Genomic DNA, 19,706 nt, shown 5'->3' with positions numbered 1-19,706 from the left:
GGATTACAGTAGTCATATTTAAACTCCCTTAAGTGTGCTTTAAGGAGAGATCTATAAATGGAGTAAACTATCATACATAATTCTGGACTTAAATCTTTCAAATGTTCATATAGGGATTGCTTTATTCTAGACTAAATTAAAAACCTGAGTGGCGTCTGAATTTGGTTGAGGAAAATCTTTACATATATTGAACTGTCAGTATTCTCTAAGGGTATTTCTAATCATAACTATCTGACTTGGGAGCTAGAAGGCTGTTTTTAGTTGCTGACACTTAGAAATTTGTTTTACAGATACCATGAAAGTCAGTTTTCAGACCATGACTGGCCTATTCATAATAACTACGAAGCTGATGAAGTTCAGCGTGATCCAAGGGCTCTTTCTGATGTTACTGATGAGGAAGAAGTGCAAGTAGATCCTCGCAAATATTTGGATGGAGATCGTGAAAAGTATCTGGAGGATCCTGCTTTTGATACCCACTTCTCTACTGAGCCTTGCTGGCAGTATTCAGATCACCATGAAAACAAGTATTGTGATCTAGAATGTAGTCACACTTGTAATTACAAAATGAGGTCATCTTCATACCTAGATAATTTAGTCTGGCGAGATAGTGAAGTTAACCATTACTATGAGCCCAAGCTTATTATAGATCTTTCAAACTGGAAGGAACAGAGCAAAGAGAAGTCTGATAAGAAAGGCAAGTCTAAATGTGAAAAGAATGGATTGGTGAAAGCTCAGATAGCACTTGAGGAAGCATCACAGCAGCTTGTTGAGAAAGAAAGGGAGAAGAATCAAGGATTTGACTTTGATTCGTTTATAGCAGAAACCATTCAGCTTAGCTTACAACATGAGTCTACTGATATTGATAAATTAAATGACTTGAATAGCTCAGTGTCTCAACTAGAGATGAAAGGATTAATATCAAAGTCGGTGAGCAGAGAGAAGCAGGAAAAAGGAATGGCTAATTTGGCACAGTTAGAAGCACTGTACCAAACTTCTTGGGATAGTCAGTTTGTAAGTAGTGGGGAAGAGTGCTTCCTCATAGACCAATTTTGTTGTGAAGTAAGGAAGGATGAACAAGCTGAAAAAGAAAATACTTACACCAGTTATTTGGACAAATTTTTTAGTAAGAAAGAAGATGCCGAAATGCTAGAACCTGAGCCAGTAGAAGAGGGTAAGCCTGGGGAGAAGGAGAGAGAAGAGAGCTTTCTCAATAACAGTGGAGAACTCCTCTTCAACAAGCAGCTTGAGGCTATAGGTATTCCTCAGTTCCACAGTCCTGTTGGTTCACCCCTGAAATCAATACAGGCCACGTTAACACCTTCTGCTATGAAATCATCTCCCCAAATTCCCCACAAAACATACAGCAGCATTCTGAAACATCTAAATTAAAACACTCAGCAGACATTTCTTTTATATTCATGAGGTGTGTTTGTCTTTTTTTTTATTATTACTAGTGTAAGTAATTTTTTTACTTGAATCAGATGGTGTAATTTTGGTATGGATTTCATTAGTTTTCTGTTTACCATTGTTTTTACAATCCAKAATTACTTTCTATACATAAGTTAGTTTTTGTTTTTAAACTGGCATGTCGTTTGCACACAAAATTAAAGAATAGAGCAAAATAATGCAAAATGCAGGAGGTAATAAAAATGCACTAAACCAAGTTAAAAAAAAAATTCTTTCAGAAAAACAGTGTCCATGTTTTGCAGAAAAAGAATCTTGCCTTGAAATTTACACAGTGAGAATGTACATAATTGCATGAAAATATCTATTTTTCCCAAAACATTTTTCATTCATGTGTATTTTAGAGTTTTTCATACTGTACACATTTCTTAGACACATGATACCAGCAGCAACTGAAATGAATGCAGAATTTGGTACGCATGTGTTATCTACCTCAAGGTAACAGCAGTATGTGGCAAAACATTAACCACCCATAGTGCTTCTCATTATGCACTTCTATTTAGCCAGCATTATTGTAGTAGTTATTCTGATTGAAAATSATTCAATATTTATAAATGTTCTGGTATGCATTCTTTATAGTGAAGTGTTAATATGCAGCACTTTTATTTATTTTAGCAAATAAGTATATTTCTGTAATTATAGAAAGTCAACTTAATTTGAGTTACTTTTCAGATAAAAAAGTTTTTGTTTAGCACTATGGTTTATTGCCTACATAGCTGAATATATATTAACATCGGCTTATTCTGAGGCTATCCAATACATCTTTTTTGTTTTGTTTTTCATTTCAAGTAAAGCACTCACTGTGTATAGGAATTTGTAATTGGAGGTGCTTGATCTCTACAAAAGAAATTAGGAATTGCTTTATTATAAAATGCTCCTAGAAGTCTTAATTGTGTTCATTTTTTAAAAATTTTTGTAATGTTAGTTGTGTGCATGGAAATAATTAAGGTACAACATTACTGTAGGTTAAAGTTCTATATGGTGAGACATTTTGTTTTTACTGTATGTTTTTACTGAATGATTCCTGTCCCTCTCCCTACCTCCATCAAAAGCAAGCATGAATAAAATTAGGTTAAATATAGCATGTAGCATCTCAGTCTTTTGAAAATTTGTTTTACCTTCTGATTTTTTGAAATACTGGATGTATCATTGGCTCCCCTGTTTAAAACAAAAGACAAATAAAAACATGGCCAGCAAATATGAATGTTGTTCGTGATGCTTTGTCCAATGAGAAATAAATACCTGCCACAGTAATACAGCTGTCTGCATTACAAAGGCAGGTCTGCTTGCCTGGAGTCAGTAACTCGGAGGTACTCGAGGAAGTGTGAGCGGTTGTGTTGTAGGCTGCCCTTGAACTGCCTGCTGCTAGGGACGCAGAGCCCTGCTCGTAGACTCCGGCGGTCCAGTGCTTCTGTCCCAGTGTGGATGGCTGCAGCCTGCCCCTAAGAATCTTGTGTAATGRTGTGTCTATAAAAGCGTAAATACGCAGTAGCATCTATAACCGTGGCTCTTAAAAAGTCAATTGAATTCTTGAGTTTGTGAGCATTACTGTTTCATCAGCTATTTAGATGGAATATTACCCAAGTGGAAGAACCACTGAAAGAGCATGTGAGCCTTGTCATGTCATTGGCAACCTCAAGTGAAGGTGAACATATGGGTCCCTCAGCCAAGAAAATGACTGGAGTGCTTCCATAAGGCAATCTTGGAAGTAGGGCCAGTAACAGCTATTGGATGTTTTGAAGCGTGCAGCCTGCATTTCTGATCCGACAGGCCTTAGGAATAGTAGGATGTGCTACTTCTTCCATAACGATATTTTAGTCCTTCCAGCTTTTTCCACCCCCATTCTTCTGGCAGGTAGCAGAGCCTACAACTCTCTTCAAAGGGGGAGCTGTAACTTGAACATGGCAGAACATGGTCACTGCGGGAGATGGGCCTCAGTGGTATTACCAGACACATTGTGTAACTGTTTACACAGCCACATTTCATGTGTAGGGAGCTGTGGGGAGGAGGAAACATCCATCCTTTCTCGTAAGGGAGGGGCTGCTTGGAAGTGGTGTGATAGTCTGGTTCTTCTGAGATTGGATGAAAGCAGTGGGTGGGACGCACTTAGAGACTAGAAACAACATTCAGCCTAAAGACACTTTGTGGTTTTTTTAAACAAGAAAGCAAATAGTGCACAAGAAGTTTGTGACTGTAGAACAGGAGCATTTTGCACTCGTGAGCAGGGAGTTGAGGTCAAGCCTAAGTCCACTGCAGTGCTTCACTGCCTTTGACATCTAGCTGTGCTGGGAGAAATGCTGTGCAGATACTCTGGCTTCTTTGGGTGAAAACAATGCTCTCAAAGAGGCTGCATTCACTGATACTGGAGGGTACGGCTCGTCTACCTTGCTGCTTAAGTAGAAGTAATTTCTTGTGTGGAGGTGAGCAAAGAAAGTGGAAGCACTTCGTAAAGATCAGGCGAGCTTAAATCTACGGCTAGAAAATGAAGATAATCAGAACATGGAATTTGGTTCTCCCTAGACAAAATACAGAAGTTTGGATTTGGGAGAACAGGCAGAAAGTGCGGAGTTTCAAGGAGCATTCCCAGGGGTGAAAGGCTGTTTCTGCCCTGCACTCGTCAGCCATGCCCATCCCTGAAGGAGAAAGTATGACACGAGTAGTTCTTCAGCTGTGGCCTGGCAACTGAACTGTCTAAAACTGAATTATAGAAGAAGCTTATCTCATACATTGAAATAAGACTTCCTTCACACTGCTGTTACGGCCCGAGGAGCGGATCTCTGCTGGCCTTAGCGAGGAGCACAGCCGGTGCACGGAGCCGGCGGCSGCCCATCAGCCTCTGCAGACCTGCTGGGAACGGAGGCAGACGGGCGGCTCCACAGCCCAYGCCGCGGCTTCGCCTCAGCCCTCGTTACTCACCCTAGTTAGGGGAAAATTAGTTGGATGTGTCGACCTATGCAGCAATGAGACCTCTGTTTGCAGCTACGTTTGTGTATTAAATACATGCTTTTAGCCTTGTTTTTACCTTGTTTTTCTGTTTGTTTTGCTATTGTGGTTTTGTTTGCTGTGCTGCAGAAGTTGTTAGAGCTTTGTCTGCTACATAAATTGGAAGTCCTGCTAAATTCTCACTTCAGTCTGGCCTATTGCCTGGAGGTATTATTTTAGGACATTTTTTTACTGCCTTTTTTTACAAGGTGGTGGAGGAAGGGCTTTACCTGGCTTCCTGCTTGCAGTGTTTTTCCTCCATATGGCACTGGTGCGGATCTGCAGCTCTTTGGGTTCTTTTCTCTGCCCCTTTCTTCTAAACTCTGTGGGGTAGCAAGTTTTTCCAAACGTGGACTTCTTGTAGTCACTAGTCTCCGGGCGCATATGCTACAAAATTCAGGGAGATTTTTAGTTAAGTTCCTGAGGAATCAGTGGCATGCTGCTCTGCAGATTGTTTCAGCATGCAAGTCCAGGGGAAGAACATCCCTGAACTGAATCTGTTCTCACAAACTTTTTTCGCTGTATTTATGACCATGTTGCTGTTCTACTGCTGAGATTTGGAAGTGCTTGTCAACATTTCAGGGTTTGCACATAATTAAATAATAAAAATGTCTGTATTCATTGAAAGATAGTCACAGCAATCCTGAACCAATTTCTTCTTTATTCCTTTAATTATTTTTATGCTTATATAATCTTGCAAGTTTTCATCTGCTGTTCCACCACGGTTTGCGTCAGACTGAAGTAATGCTGTGGTGTATTTAGTAACAAGCTGTATAATCAATATCACCATTTATACCTAGAATGCTTATGCTTTCATTCAAGTGTCTCTATATTTAAAATGGTAATCTACTTTACTCTGAGTGTTATTTGAGAACTCCTTAAAATATTGACTGTTGAAAAACTCAATGGCTTCCTTCTTTTGCCTGGGAATTAGTAACAGTAAATTTGCATGCACCAGGCAGAATGTGTGTGTGATAGCACATGTGGACATGCGGATAACTGGGTACCGCACCATTCTGTAAATAGTTTTGTCAATAGCTGGCAATAGTTGTTTGCATAATGTAATCGCCTTTTCTCTGGAAATGCTCTTTCGCATCCTGACTGCAAAGCAGGCYTGCTATAGTGAACACTGATAATAACATTCCTCTGGTAATCTCTGTGCTGTTCTGCTGCAGCCAAAATTACTTTTAACCTTTATGTCACCTACCCAGAATGTTACAGCTGTTATGAAATAAGAAAGTATGGTATTTTTGTGGTTAGGTGCAGGACAATGAACTTCTGACTTGTCTGGGTTCAGAGCCAGCAATGTCATTCCCTTGCACAACCCAGTCACACTCCCTGACAAGTTTCCTCTTTCGATAGAAGAGTCCCCTGTGATACAGAGACTACCAGGCATCGGCAGATATGTTCCCTGGGAAGCCTCGAAGAAGCAAGTGTTATTCGTATTGTTTTCAGGTGAGATTACAGAAATTTGTATCGTTTTTTCTGAGTGATAATGAATTCTTTCTTGCCCCAGAGCACCACACAGCATGGCGGTGCATCATACGGTCACCTCTGACTATAGCATCTCTCAYGACAACAGCAGGGTTAACAGATTCCTCCACTACCAGCTGCAGTGAAGGTCCCTTGAATAAGAGCAGGGCTATACAGAAAGAGACGTGCAGAAGGACCTTTCCCCCGCACRCCTCGCTTGTGTGCGTTAAGCTACCTTTATTATTAGGCTACTCTATACTGCTGTTTCTGTAGTAAGGAATCATCACTAGATTTTTTTTTCTTAATTTTTGGTTTTGTTTCATAATTGGTAGAGGGCTGATACATTGTGTCCTAATTTGCTATTCTTCCAGATTATTTGTGCCTTCAATTACAATTTTGATTTTTTGAAATTTCTTCTAACATTTGGTTTAGGCTTAGTATATTCTTCTAGTGATCATTTGGGACTGGGTACAGTCCTAGACACGTAGGTTGTGTCCTGTCTTCTTGGGTAAAGATTATTGAACAATCTCAGAATGGTTTAATAAAATACAGGCTTTTCTTTATATGTGAATTTTGCCTGTTGCTCKAGGTGTACCCCAAGGCGCTGGTGCTGCAAATGGTGGCGGACTCTTGCCAYGCTGGTCCTGCCATGAGTGGTGCCAGAGCCACCAATCCCGTCCTGCTGAGCACCGTCTTGCTCAAAAAGGGTCTCTGCAGCACAGGTGCGGTCAGGCCAGAGCTGCTGTTTTACAAGGCGCTTGATCTTAATCCGCTTACAAACACGGCTGGAGGCTGCGGCCTTGGAAAGACTTTACGTATGGATGTTCTGCGACCAGACTCCGGTAGTAAAACGTCGTTTTCTCATTCAGTACCATCGAGGATCTGATTCGAGGTGGATTGGAATCTAAATCTTCAGTGTCAGTAGCTGTTTAAAGACAGCATTTCCACTTAATGCCTTTCTTGAATTTCAGCATTTTTAATTCTTTAAAGCTGTAGAACTGAGTAACCGATTTATTATGACTTCTGTGTTTCTGTTTGGCTATCAATTTAAACAGTACAGCTCTTGAAATAGCTGGATAGCTAGCAGGGACATTTTTAAAACCTATGATTAAAAAAGCAGATGGGTTTAGTTTTTTTATTTTGTGTCATGTCTGCYTCTCCGAGATTTTTTTTTTTTCCTACGAAGTTTCCTAGCAAATTCAGTGTTGATACATATTGAAAGATTAAGTTACTTCTACATACTTGATTATCCTCTGGACATGTACGTGTGACATTTTGCTGATTTTCCGTGATGCTATGTTTTCCCTTCACYGCTGGTCACACGCTGCAAATGCTGTTTTGCCCCGGCTGGCACTGACGGTTGGACGCAACCTCCTCCAGCACGCGASGTCCTGCCCGCCGCTTGCCCCGGGCCTGCAACCGAGGGCAAAGCCGGCTGCCGCCGCAGGGACGCGGGAGAGCACCGGCACTGGGAACACCAGCCCGCTGTGCTGCAGAGGAGCACGACGCGGGAACGCCCGCCCGACCAGCGCCGTGCCGTGCCGTGCCGTGCCACACCGTGCCGTGCCATGCCGTGCCACACCGTGCCGTGCCATGCCGTGCTGGCCGGCAGCCCCTCGCCCCAGGCCGGCCGTCGGAGCCAGGCCGCTGCCGCCGTCGCCGTTGCACAACCCCCAGCACGAGGCAGGTTTCCAGAGAGACAAGGTACAAAACCTTATCGCGATGGGCTTGGGAGAGGCGAGCAGTGCCAGCGGGGCGGCGGAGCCTGGCGCGAACCCTGGAAGCCCGGGGCAGCGGCGGGCTGCCGGCGCCGGCAGGCTCGCGTTTCGCAGCCGCGGCCCAGCGCGGTGCGGGGCCCCGCCGCGCTCGCGCTCGCGCCCGCGCTCCGTCCTCGCGCCCTGCCGGTTCCTCCCGGCCCGCTAAGGCAGCGGGCCGGGCTGGGGCCGGGGCCGCAGCGGGGCCCGGCCCGCTCCTCCTCCGAAACGCTGCCGCTGGAGATTTCCAGCCGGGCCGCCAGCAGTTGCGGCATGTGTTGGCGTGGGCAGGAGGAAAAAGCTGATGAGAAATAGGAAGATTAAAATAACCGTGGTGAAAACAGGATGTTGGAAAGCTCGTAACAGAGAGGCAATTTGGCGTCGCCTGAAGACGGGCGACGCGGAGCAGAGAGGCTGTCAGACACGCGGGTCTGCCAGGGCTCCCCGGGGAAGGGCGCCGTGCGGCCCGGCGGCCTGGGCCCCCGACAGACACCAAACAGCCCCCGGGCGAGGGCCGCACCGTCGGGGCCGGCGAGCTCACCGCGGCACCGCGGAGCAGCTCTTGTGGCCCTCCCACCCCGGTCTCCTCCGAACTCCGGCGCAGCACCAGCAGGGCGCATCGCTGCCGGCGGGGCGGGGGCTCAGCTCGGCCACCGCTGCTCCGCGGGCGCCGCGTAGGCCCTGCGGCGGCCCGGCGGGGCCTCGCTGCGCTTTCCTGACGGATCTGCCCGCTCCTTTTCGGATCAGTGCTCTGCCTAATCCGGGTTCGTGGGGGGCCCACGTTGTGGCTACTTCCTACGGGCTCCGCTTCTCTCATTCCATGCTCAGTGAGACAGCTTTGTCCTCCTGCTCCGTAAAAATCATCCAGATTATTGTTCACAGACGATGACTGCGTCACTTGACTTCTGGGACAGGTAAGGACTAATACAAGGTGAGGTAGTGCTCAAAGACGAAATAAACGAAATACTGAGCTGGCGTTGCTCCGGGAGCTCGGGCAGGTGACGGACAGATCCGCCCTGCGGGTCCCGCGGGAGCAGGCGAGGGCCCAACCCTCCACAGTCGGCCCCAGCACGTATTTTTCCTGGCTGAAATGAGAAGATGATACCCATATTTTTAGCGTTAAGGTCTGCATTGCTGCAGGATGTGATGTGAATTTTGGCATCTATTTCAGGCGCTGAAGATCCCGCTGCGGTGAGCAGGAAGCAAAGGCAAAGCCCCCGCCGCGTGGGCACCCCGCTGCGTGCCGCAGTCGTGCCAGCAGTCCGCAGTCCCCCGGGGCAGGGCCGGGGACTGCCTCGTGCCGCCGCCTGCGGCCAGCCGTCAACGGCGCCAGTTAACGGTCGCCTTAAATATTTGGCTCGCAAGTCCCTCCCAGCACCACTTTAATCCAGTTTACAATGTCTGGCTCAGCAACACGTGACAGGAATTCGCCCCCGGACGTTTGCCCCGGGACTGGCGGGGAGCTGGGCGCCTTGCACGGCCTCGAGGGAGGGCGGGCGCCAGCGCCGGCGTCCGAGTGAGCCCCAGCGCCCGGCGCAGGCCGTGCGGCGCGGGCGGCAGCGTGGGCTGCCGCGGAGCGGACGTGGTCAGCGCCCTCGCCAAGGCCGTGGCGACGTTCCCGTAGCCCCGGGGCTTTGCTGCGCCAGCTGCGGGGCTGGCCCTGCCCTTCGAGGAGGGCTCCGGAGCTGGAGGGACCCGTGTCCTTGCTTTCAGAAACAGGGCGGAAATAAAGGAGTAGAGAGGCAGGAAGATCTGGTCCAGGCTGAGGGAAGAGCGGAGACGCTAGTGTAACCAAAACGCTGCAGTTTCTGGCTCAGACTCCGTGACTTTGGCCGACAGAGTGCTCCAGGGGTGGCGTCCCGGCTGTGGGGGCTTCGTGGCGAGAGCTCCCGCTCGTTCTCCGTTTTTGCCATTTCTAACACCAGGAAAGCAAGGGTTGGAGGGCATCGGGCCCCCTGGGCTGCGCAGGGACGTGGTCGAGCCTTTCAGCGAAGCAGGTCRTTCCGGCATATAACGGGAAGCAAATCTTTTCATGACCATGGTAAGCACCAAGGCCAACTTCTGCAGGCAGGTGGGCATAAACCCGGGGCAGTTCAGCTGCCTGCTGAGCAGTTACACATGTACTTTATGACCATTGCCACCATTTTTCCTCCCCTCCCTCCCCTCCGGGAGGGCTCGGGGAATAATTAATTCATCAGACAATATTGCCGCCCCAGCGCCACAGCAAGCTGGCCTCTTTATGTTGCTAAATATTCAGTTCCAGTTAGATGCTTTCTGAATGCGCAGCGGATTTCTGAGAATTACATTCCTGTTGCTTAAGCGATGTCAGTAATGTTCCCAAATGCGGTAGCGCGACGTACTTCAAGGGGTTCGGCCGCAGTGCTGCGTGCCCCKCTCTGCTGTGCTGCCGACGCGCCCAGAGCACTCGCCACGGGTGAAAATTTCCCCACRTGAACACAGCACTGAGGAAGAGGAAACTCTCCCCGTAGTGAAGTACTCTGCTGTTGTTGAGGTGTTGTGGAGGGAATGCAAAAAGCCTTGCAGGAGCAGCTGCATGCTGAAGCTTTGATCGCAGCTGTACCTGGCAGGTACTGGGCACCGAAGAACCCCTCCCCCTCCAAAACCTTAAGCCAAGGGATTTAAGCGGGGCCTTATGTAACATGCTTTTAGTGTTTCCAATAGAAATAGGTGCTCTAAATATAAAAGGTTTGCAGATAAAATGGGCTTATATAAAATGCTTCTACTTTTATATAACGCTGGCCGGGGCGGGGGCGCGCGTGGTGCCCAGCGCTTCCGAGGAGCGTGCAGGGCCGCTCGGGCAAAGGGCGCCCGGGGCATTTCGGCCGCAGACCGCGACYGAAGCTCGGTCCCCTGCAGCTCGGGCCCGCTCGGGGCCGGCGTCAGCGCGGCGTTTTGGTTAGAGCCCCTGCTCTCCCCGTCTGGCTCCGTTACGCGATCCGAGGCCGTGACCGTGGCCAGGCACAAATACCTGCGCGATACTGTCCTCGCTGCGTAAAACAAGGGTTGCTAAGTTACAGCGCTCGAGTATGTGAACGATATTTAGGAAAATGTTACACAACAGCCTCCAGTGCAGCCCATCGAACATTTGGTCTTAGGAGAACACCTGATTACCGAGTATTTTTAGCKACTGACATGTGTACAACACACGCATATAATTATATATAGCTATGCCTATCTTGTTTATACGCATACACACATGCACGCGCGCACATGCACACGTTACACACACCTTATATAAGAGGAACAAGAACACATTTTTTTAAGCCACAGAACATTTTTACAGTGGAACAGCATGATTGGATCAATATGAGCTATCTCTCTTGCCATTAACGTTTTCACGTAAATTAATGCTTATTTATTTCTATATAGGAGAAACCCTTCTGACAAGGAAGATGCTTTTTAATGTGGAAACACAACTGTCAGCAGCCTGCATTATCTCTGGTGGGGCCCATCATTCCTCCAAGTAACGTTACTTCATTTCTAAKGCGGTTCAGTTGGAAGACACTTGCTCTGATCCGCTTGCGTCAGTCACAGAAGGCAAACTTGCCATAAAGAAATTGTACGTATGACCTGTGAGAGTGACTGTTGCCTTTTCATTCTTGGTCTGCATTTTAAAACATTTTTTTTAAATAGAAGTTTGTTTCTGTGGTGCATTAAAGGGGAAATGAGCCATCCATCTTGTCTACACTGTGCTTGCTTYTGCTGGGAAAGTCATTCCCCGCAGTCTTGTGGAAAACTCTGGGTCAGGAAGCACTTGGGCTATCTCCTAGATCTGGACCTGCAGCAATTCATCAAGCACTTCAGATCTGGGAACAAACTGTTGTCTTTAGTGCAAGTCCTTCTGACCCCCAAAGCCATCAAGTCATACAGCTGTTTTTTTTTTAACTGTGCTTTTTTAAAACAAAAATAGCTCTACCAAGCTGTCACAGAGTATTTCATAYCTCCCAGCACTGACACGGCCTCAGCAGCCCTGCGTTAGAGGCTGTGTCAGAGCTTTGAGCTCTTCTTTGAGGTTCACCAGTGCAGCCGGCACCTGGCAGCTTTTTAAATTCAGACAAGAGGCTGTCGTTAGCACRCGGAGGGCTTGTAGGGGTCTGTATCATGTACGGGTCTCTGGTGGGGAACAGCACAGCAGGGGGAGAGCCCGAGATCTCCTTTTGCTCAAGGAACAGGCAGCTCGGAGATGGATATGCAACGATTTTGAGGTTAGAGATGGAGCCAAGACGAACTACAGAATTTGCTGTATTCCTGGATACACAAATCCCTACGGCTGGGAATGAGGCTTGGTGGTCACGGTGGCAGGGCTTTTCTGCGTCATGGTGAGTGCTTGGTAAATAGTAGGTTACATGGGGAATAAGTCTGGCCTAATGGTGGCCCTAACCCTGCCTTTAACCTCATCYGTGACAGAAGGACCAGTTGTGATGGTAAAAACGAATGCAAATTCTGTTTTTTTGTCAACCCTGCCACCAATCCCAGCTCTTAACAGAGAAGGCAGCAATAAGCTGGGCTCTTGCCTCATCACATTCCCAAATACGAGCCCAAACTCTACACTAACCTTAGGTCTGAYGCTGCTGCAGGGACACAGGTGTGGGGAGCAGGCTTATGGCAGTGGCCATTCACTGTTAATTTTCACAAAGTTTAGAGTGTTAGAATGAGGGTGGCTGTTTTATCAGACATTGTAAAACCTCATTTCAAGGTATTTTGTAGTGGACTGAATGGCTCTAGCTGCATCTGAGTTCAGGTGAAAGTTAGGGTTACAGTCCAGGAAAATACACATCTGAGATCCCGGGTTAATGCCAGGCATTATAGACAGCGAGCAGTGGCTGTTATTACAGCCTCATGCCCAAAGCTAGCCAGACCAGTAAGATGAACTGGAAACTCAAGCTGAAAATGATAAAAACTGAAATGAAACAAAGCCAAATTAATATAATACTTGAAATTAGACCTAGAAGTAGGATTTAAAAGGAAAGAGGACAGATCAAATAATAGGGAATAATCAAGTCTTTCTGAATCACTTCACGGGTGTTACACTCAGATTTCAACTTTGTGAAAATATTTTGTAAAAAATTTGAGTTTGCAGAGATAACCAGCTTTTGTGAGAAGTTCCTGGCAGCTCCAGGGGCATTTTCCCTGTCCTCTCTGTGCTGGAGTCTCAGCCTTGGCAAAGGGCGGACGCTGCTTCTCTTCCTCCCGTGGCCTGGGGAAGGGACACGGTGCGTTTGCAGCTCCCAAAGGGGCCCCCGTCCCCCATGCAGCACGGACTTCTGCAGTCAGATAGCCTGGACACAATACACTTTTAAGCACAGACGTTGCTTTACCCTTTATCAATTTTTGCCTCTGCATTTTCAGTAAGACCGTTGCCCGGTTTCATAACCCAGCATGGGTGCTTGGATACCTACCTCAGCTGCGAAGGGCCTTTGCACRGTGCAGCTTCGCCTGCAGAGCTGCTGGTGCCCTGGGGCACTGGTAAAGAGTGCAGCCCCAAGGACTGTCTAAAATAAACCCTGGTCTGCCCCCAGCCTGTTTGCAGCAGCGTGAGCTGGCAGCCCGTCTGCCACAGCCGCCCTCCGGGCACCGGCGAGCCCGCCTGCGCCCGGAGAAACCCGCCGCCGCAGCGCCCGCGGGAAACGCGCTCACCCGCCCGGGACGGTCTGCTAGGGGAAGCTCAGTGGGTCGTTTCTCTCCTTCCGCTTTCTGCCTGGTTTAGTGCAGAAAGAGCTTACGTGATGCTGGAAGAGGCAAAACCACAGACTGCCGTAAACACGGCTCTGAACTGATACAGTTTGTTCCTCTGGGAGGAAGGAGAAGATACACTGGCATAAGGCACTTAGACTAATGTAACTGAAACCACMTTCAACTTACAACTAAGACATCTGTATTAGTATAGAAAAACTCCTGTTTGCAACCAAGATGTTTGTAATGGGAGAAACAAATAAAACCCTTCATATAATCAGGGCCCTAGTGAAGCCTTCTCTCCTCCCCAAATGCCGGACAACATGCCACCGCAAGGCAGGAGCAAAGTCCAGCCTGCTCTCCGTGCAGAGCTGCTGTGGCTCCCAGGTAAGGAGCAGTAACCCTTGCTCTATGCGTTTGCCACTTGTGCTGCTGCTTCAACCAACTCTTCTGCTGGTTTTCAGGTGCTCCGTCAGTGGGATGGTACAGGAAACTTTCTGGCAAAGGTGACAGGGATGAAAAACATGATCAAAGGATYGCAGCTGCAGGAGAGGGCGGCTAAGAGCCGGCTGCATGTTTGCATGTCACAGTTATGCACCTCTGAGGCTTCCTGGGGATGTTTTGATCTCAAAACAAGCAACGTTATCTTGCAAAAAGCCCCGCTCATCTCGCTTRGGCAGAGCACTTCCCAGTCCCCAAGACAGAAACACAGAGTGGCATGAGGCTCACGTATTGACAGGACTTCTTATTTTAGGAGTTTGACATTGATGCTTAATACAGGGAACCTGCAAGGGACCACAAAGTGCTTTTCAGTAACTTGATTCAATATACACCTGCTTTTGCACTAGCAACACTTTTCTCCCAATCCGCCAGCTAACCTGAGACAACGCAGAAGGGACCTGCCGTGCTTGCAGCACCATGCTGACACGAGGACACGGTGTGCCACAGACTCCCAGGGCACTGTCAGAGGAACCATGGCCTTGCAGGAACAYGTGGACCCAGTACAGCTCCCACTTCATGCCCTTGGGTGCTCAGTGTCACGGTATGTGATGGTAAATGGCTAGTTGTTTGCCAGAGGTAGTTGTCATCTTTCTGTAGGGCCTGTGGCACAACGTAAGAAGTCGGCCTGAAGTCCTGAAGTGCTTGCAAACACAGGGTTAGTGCTTTCACTATTYGCATTTGCACTTGTAATTCGTTAAGGAAACCAAATTTCAGTTGCAGTGATTGGCCCACAAAAACAAGCTGCCACTAAAAATCTATCCCTTCTATTCACACTGTTTTATTGTATTTCTGAGAACAGGGTTAATAACGTGGCACCTTCTTTTCCACCTGAAGGTTAAACAAGAAAAAAATGAATGTTAAGAAGGTTGCTAGAAGATTTTTGCTTATTTTTCCTAATTCAATGTTGCAGGATAGAACAACTCAGCATGGGCATGTGCGTAAGACAGTAAGCCACCCTCATTAAAATAGCAAAATCTTCATCCTTTTTTTTGGTCAAACAAGCAAAGTGTATCCAGATTCACAGGCCAACCAACATGCGAGCTATGCAGAGACATGGAGGGTATAACTGAGGTGTGAAAGGGTGGTGGCTCCGGAGCGCAGCCGCCTTCCTCGGCAGCGCCCCGGGGCAGCCTGAGCCGTGGCGCTGTCGCTGCTCCTTGTGGCATCTGCGGGAGTCTGGTGGAGGCCCTAACTTGACCACTGTGCGAGTGCTGCRGTGTGACAGATCCTGTTGCCAGGCATGCTTTTACTAGTAAGCCGTATTAGCTCATTTTAATGCAGTACTCACTGGACAGCCGCTCCTTCCTGGCCCTCTTTCTCTTCCAAACCCCCGAACCRAAAGAAACCCACAGAAGGGACAGATGCTGAAGAGCCCCCAGGGTGCCGCAGGCAGCKGCAAGACTGGTTTGGGGGCCTCTGTCAACAGGCTGCACAAAACATGCACAAAGTGGAACTGAGMTAAGGCAAAAGCTCACCCGAGCTGCCGTGGGGGCAATGCCGCTGCCCCCTGCGGCCGCGGCGCCGAGGAAGCCCGCTGCTGCAGGGCCCGCGGCAGCGTACCCGGACAGGACAAGCTGCAGCRCATCACACCAGGAACTCACCGTTCAGCAGAAACACAGCCACCAAGTGAAATCGCCACAGCTCTCCAAGCTTTTAGCAATGGGCCATGTTACTTGCCACAGTTGCTTACTGTTTTAGGAGCTCGTTGTAAACATGCAAAGTCATGTTTACATGACATGAAAGTAGCCCAGAGTACCCACATTTCCATTTCTCCAAAGGTCTCTTGCAATTTGTGCATGCATCAAGTGAAACCATCAGCTGTCCAGGACATTTCCCACATTTCTATTGCTTGCCCACAAAGCTAACTTTACAGCGTTGTTCCTTCCACCTGCACACGCACAAGCTTGCATTTGCAATACAATTGAATGTCTGCAACTGTGATGGAAAAAAGAAGGCATTTTACTGGCAAAAATACTCAGGTGAATGCTTTTGCAGGCACAAAACGAGAAGCTGTTTGGTGCCCAGGTGACAAATGACTTGGAAGGACTCTGGGTTGCTATGGAATAATCTACCGAATTCAACTCATGAAAGCTGACAGCAACGTTTCTGAGATAGACATCACCACTGAGAGCAAGACAGCTGATGGCAGAGAGGACCCACATTGAGGGAGCAAATCCTGGCTGTTTTTGCAAAGGAATGACATGCATATTTCAGCATAAAACATCAAGAGCAACTACTAGAAATTTGGCAACATCTGGTTTTCAGTGCTGAATACATGCTAGCTTGCTAAGGCAATATGGTACAATTTTAGTAGATGGAAAAAAAATAAAAAGGCAGTTTGTGTCTATGTCAAATATCCTTGACTTGAACTTAGACAACAGCGAACAGGTAGTAGCCTCAACCTGCTCCTAACACAGCCTGAATCCAAACTTAGCCTCTTCCCACAGTTTGCTAAGTAGAAGCAACATAAACAACAGAAAACCAGCAACAAGCTGTGCTCGTGCTTGAATCTGAATATTTCGAGCATTTTTCCTGAGCGATCAGGCAGCGGCTCCGCTCTGTCTGAAGCTGATCCATTGCTGCCCTCCAGGAGAATGGCTGTGAGCCAGGCTCGGAGGCTGTGGCTCGCACCCAATTTTGCTCTGGGTTCCTCAGGGGCCTGAGCTCAACCCACTGCTGTCACAGGAACCTGCTTCCCAGCGGCAGCATAGACTGGCCTTGCAGATGAGGCTATATTAATGTGCTTCCTTCACTAAGTGACCTTCAGCTCCTTTTCTTTGAGCTTGTACCTGAGGAATTTAGACTTAAATTAATCCTTTGGCACAATCAGGTTCAGGACTTCCATGGCTAGGACTAATGAGTTGCATTAAGATTAAATCCCATCGAGGAGAATACCAATGTATTTGCTGTTTGGTGCTCCTAAAGATCCTTCCAAAACCTTCACCTTAGATGAGCTGCTCACATTGCCCAAGCAGCCAAGGGGGAAATGCTGTATTCCTGCTGCCCTGGGCTGCTGTCGTGCGTGCAGGCTCACTTGAGCATGGACCTGCTATCGCCCTTCCAGTGAAGCCGGCCAGTCACACGCGGGGCTGCAGGAGCATGAGTGCAGCCAGCAGCCAAGGGCACYGGGTCCTCCCCTCTGTTTGGCACTAGTGAGACTACATCTGCTGCACTGGGTACAGTTTGGGGCATCCCAGGACAAGGACATTGATGCACAGGAGTCCAACTGAGACCATGAAGATGGTTGGGGTCTGATGCACATGAGGCACATGGAGAGGCTGAGAGAATTGAGTGTGTCTGGCCTTAAGAAGAAAAAGCAAAGAGGGCTCTTACTGCTGCTTTCAATGGGCAAATAAGGAGGGATRAAGAAGGCAGAGCCAGGCTTTTCATGGAGGTGCACAGTGCTAGGACTACAGACAACAGGTGTAAGGTGCAACATGGGAAATTCTGATTAGTTATAAGAAAGAAAATGTTTGCCACGAGTGTGATCAAACTCAGGAACAGGTTTTGCTGAGAGGCTGTCAAATCTCCATTCTTGGAGATACTAGAAATAGCTGGATGAGGGCCTGAACAGTCTGATCTAGTTGGACCCACTCCGAGCAGGAGGGTGGACTACAGGACACCTGGAGGTCCCTTCCAACCTAAGGTCTCCTACGATTCTGTGACACTGAAAGCCATAAATGAAAACAAACTGAAAAGAAAACTAACTGTGATGATGGATGGTGCTTCTGTCTTTTATGTATAGCATGGTCTTTCATATATAATATCTCAGTGAAAAATGCACAAGAAAAGAATTATTTTTCCAGCAAAGCCTCCGGCATAATCAAAGAACTGTGATCTCTTTTCTCTCCATCTGAAGTCAACAGGAGTTGTAAGCCAGGCCATATTTTCCAAAGACTATGTGCTGCCAGAAACATCCAAAACTCATGGTCATTTTTGAAATAGTAGCTGCATGGAAGCAGCTTTAAAAAGAACTAAGCAAACAAACCTACACTGTACTCTAAATGAAATGCAATTTGAATATGGTCAGTCTTCCTTTTGCAAAAAAAACAACCTCTAAATTCTGCCTGAAAACAAGAGCAGATGAATGAGGACAGCATTTGCAGGAAAGTGAAGCTATGTCCAATGCAGCCTGGTTCAACACCCCCGGGAACCCCCGGGGCCTTTTCACCGAAAGCCAACTGCTTTGGATGAGATTGTCTTTTTGGCTTAGCAAAGAGCTGGGAAAGGATGGCTTGAGCAGGGCTTTGAATCCCAGCAGCATGGAGAGCTGCAGATGTCCCTTCAAAACGGCCATTAGCTTTCTGGTTTTGGGGACAAACAGTATTTTACTGGCAGTGGAAACATTTCTGTTTCTGTAAAGAGCTGGCTGGATACTTACAGACAACAGAAGGCTGAAGCAAAACCCCTTGAACCCTTTGATCTCCCTGTTGAACTTTATGAAGATTGTCTCAGGATTTGGTGTCAGATTTGTATCTGAACTTTGTGCAGCTCAACCATCTCAAACATGCAGTTTAAACTCTTAAGTAATCTCTGATCTTTCAGGGTTAATGATCAGATGCAACTTTGAAGCTGCTGAACTTCTGAACCAGGATGTGCTGGGAAAGGCCAAGGCATGCAGAGATTAGCCGTTTCGCAGGAGAACATTAGCCGAGATGGCCGGCAGGGTTTAGGCTTGCCTGCTACTCCGCTCGGGGCGATGGTGCCGTAGCAGCGCGCTGGGGGCAGCCCTTCGCGCCGCGCCACCACACTGCAGCACGCAGTCGAGCAGCGTTTCCCCCACGCAGCCTCTCCAGGCTCATGCGGTGCCGTGAAGTTAGCAGCAGGCCTAAACAGATGGTTTCTGGTCTGTGCTAAATAGGTYTAGTTTGTTCGGTTCAAATGAGATCAAACACAATCATTCATTACAATTTTTCTGCAGAGCAGTAGTCTCTCTACCCTGCAGCTACTCAGTGAAATCAAACAAAAATGTCTATTTTTCAATTGCTGGTGTACCAGGGACCGTATAAGTGCCCTTCCTGGCTGCCACAGGTGCATGGGTGCTCACAGCCTGGCACAGCGTACGCTGAGGGGCACCGCCATGGTTCCCTCTGCGCCCGTCTTGCGGGACCTGTGACTGTGGCCGTGGTGCCCATCATCAGGCTGGTCCTGCCTGATGCAGCTCTATCGTGCCCAGGCTTGCTGCTGAGCTCCACCAAGGCCTGTAGACCCTCCTCCACATGAGAATACTCTTTATTTCTGTTTTTTTCCCCCTCATTCCTCTCAGGTACAGCAAAGGTTTCCCAAAATGACTTCAATCTTACAAGCTATTAAGATATTTTATGGCATGAAAATATAAGCAGAGCAACTCCAGTGGGATGCAAGTCATTTCTGTGTGAAAACTCTTTTCTAAAAGAAAAATTACTCTTTAGAGAGGTTGCATGGTGACTAAATTGCTCAACATTTCAAAAACTCATATAGAGTGTTTTATGCCTTCTCCAGAAGAAAAGTCCCTGAAGGAAACGCAGCACATTAGGACTTGGATGCCCGGAGATGACACACTCTGCAGCCCGGTGGGAGCAGCGTGAGGTTTCAGGCGGGGGTCACGATGAAGAGCTGGGGGTGGGGGGGGCTGCATACCCCAGCGACTGGCGCTCACAGCCTGGGCTGGTGCTAGCTGCACGGCCACGAGGCTGCACGACCACACGGCTGCACGACCACACGGCTGCACGGCCACATGGCTGCATGGCCATGAGGCTGCACGGCCACGAGGCTGCACGACTACATGGCTGCATGGCCACATGGCTGCATGGCCACATGGCTGCATGGCCATGAGGCTGCACGGCCACGAGGCTGCAC

The 19,706-nt window shown here is 48.1% G+C and overlaps 1 protein-coding gene and 1 long non-coding RNA gene across 5 annotated transcripts in view; both read left to right on the top strand.

Moving 5' to 3' along the window:
* The window catches only part of MAPK6 (mitogen-activated protein kinase 6), a 32,942-nt gene extending 30,280 nt beyond the window's left edge, over window positions 1-2,662 (top strand). For both annotated transcript variants that reach the window (XM_085303388.1, XM_085303387.1), the window contains exon 6: window positions 291-2,662. In XM_085303388.1, the coding sequence (XP_085159514.1) occupies window positions 291-1,389 (1,099 nt within the window). In that variant the 3' untranslated portion in view covers window positions 1,390-2,662. The remainder of the gene's footprint in view (window positions 1-290) is intronic.
* A 3,076-nt stretch (window positions 2,663-5,738) lies between these two features.
* LOC146596657 (uncharacterized) lies at window positions 5,739-11,370 on the top strand. 3 transcript variants are annotated; one of them, XR_014895644.1, is made up of 4 exons: window positions 5,739-5,901; window positions 7,300-7,623; window positions 9,599-9,714; window positions 11,064-11,370. It is a non-coding gene; the product is annotated as an uncharacterized LOC146596657 (long non-coding RNA). The 3 variants fall into 3 exon arrangements; XR_014895642.1 differs by having other exon boundaries at window positions 8,845-9,714; XR_014895643.1 differs by lacking the exons at window positions 5,739-5,901; window positions 7,300-7,623 and adding an exon at window positions 8,254-8,587 and having other exon boundaries at window positions 8,845-9,714.
* Window positions 11,371-19,706: the final 8,336 nt, after the last annotated feature.

The sequence above is a fragment of the Rhea americana genome, unplaced genomic scaffold (genome assembly GCF_003343005.1).
Source record: "Rhea americana isolate MKP2758 unplaced genomic scaffold, rheAme1 scaffold_2, whole genome shotgun sequence".
NCBI classification, from domain to species: Eukaryota; Metazoa; Chordata; class Aves; order Rheiformes; family Rheidae; genus Rhea; species Rhea americana.
Note: the sequence above shows the minus strand (reverse complement) of the source record. Positions and strands in the feature narration are given on the sequence as shown.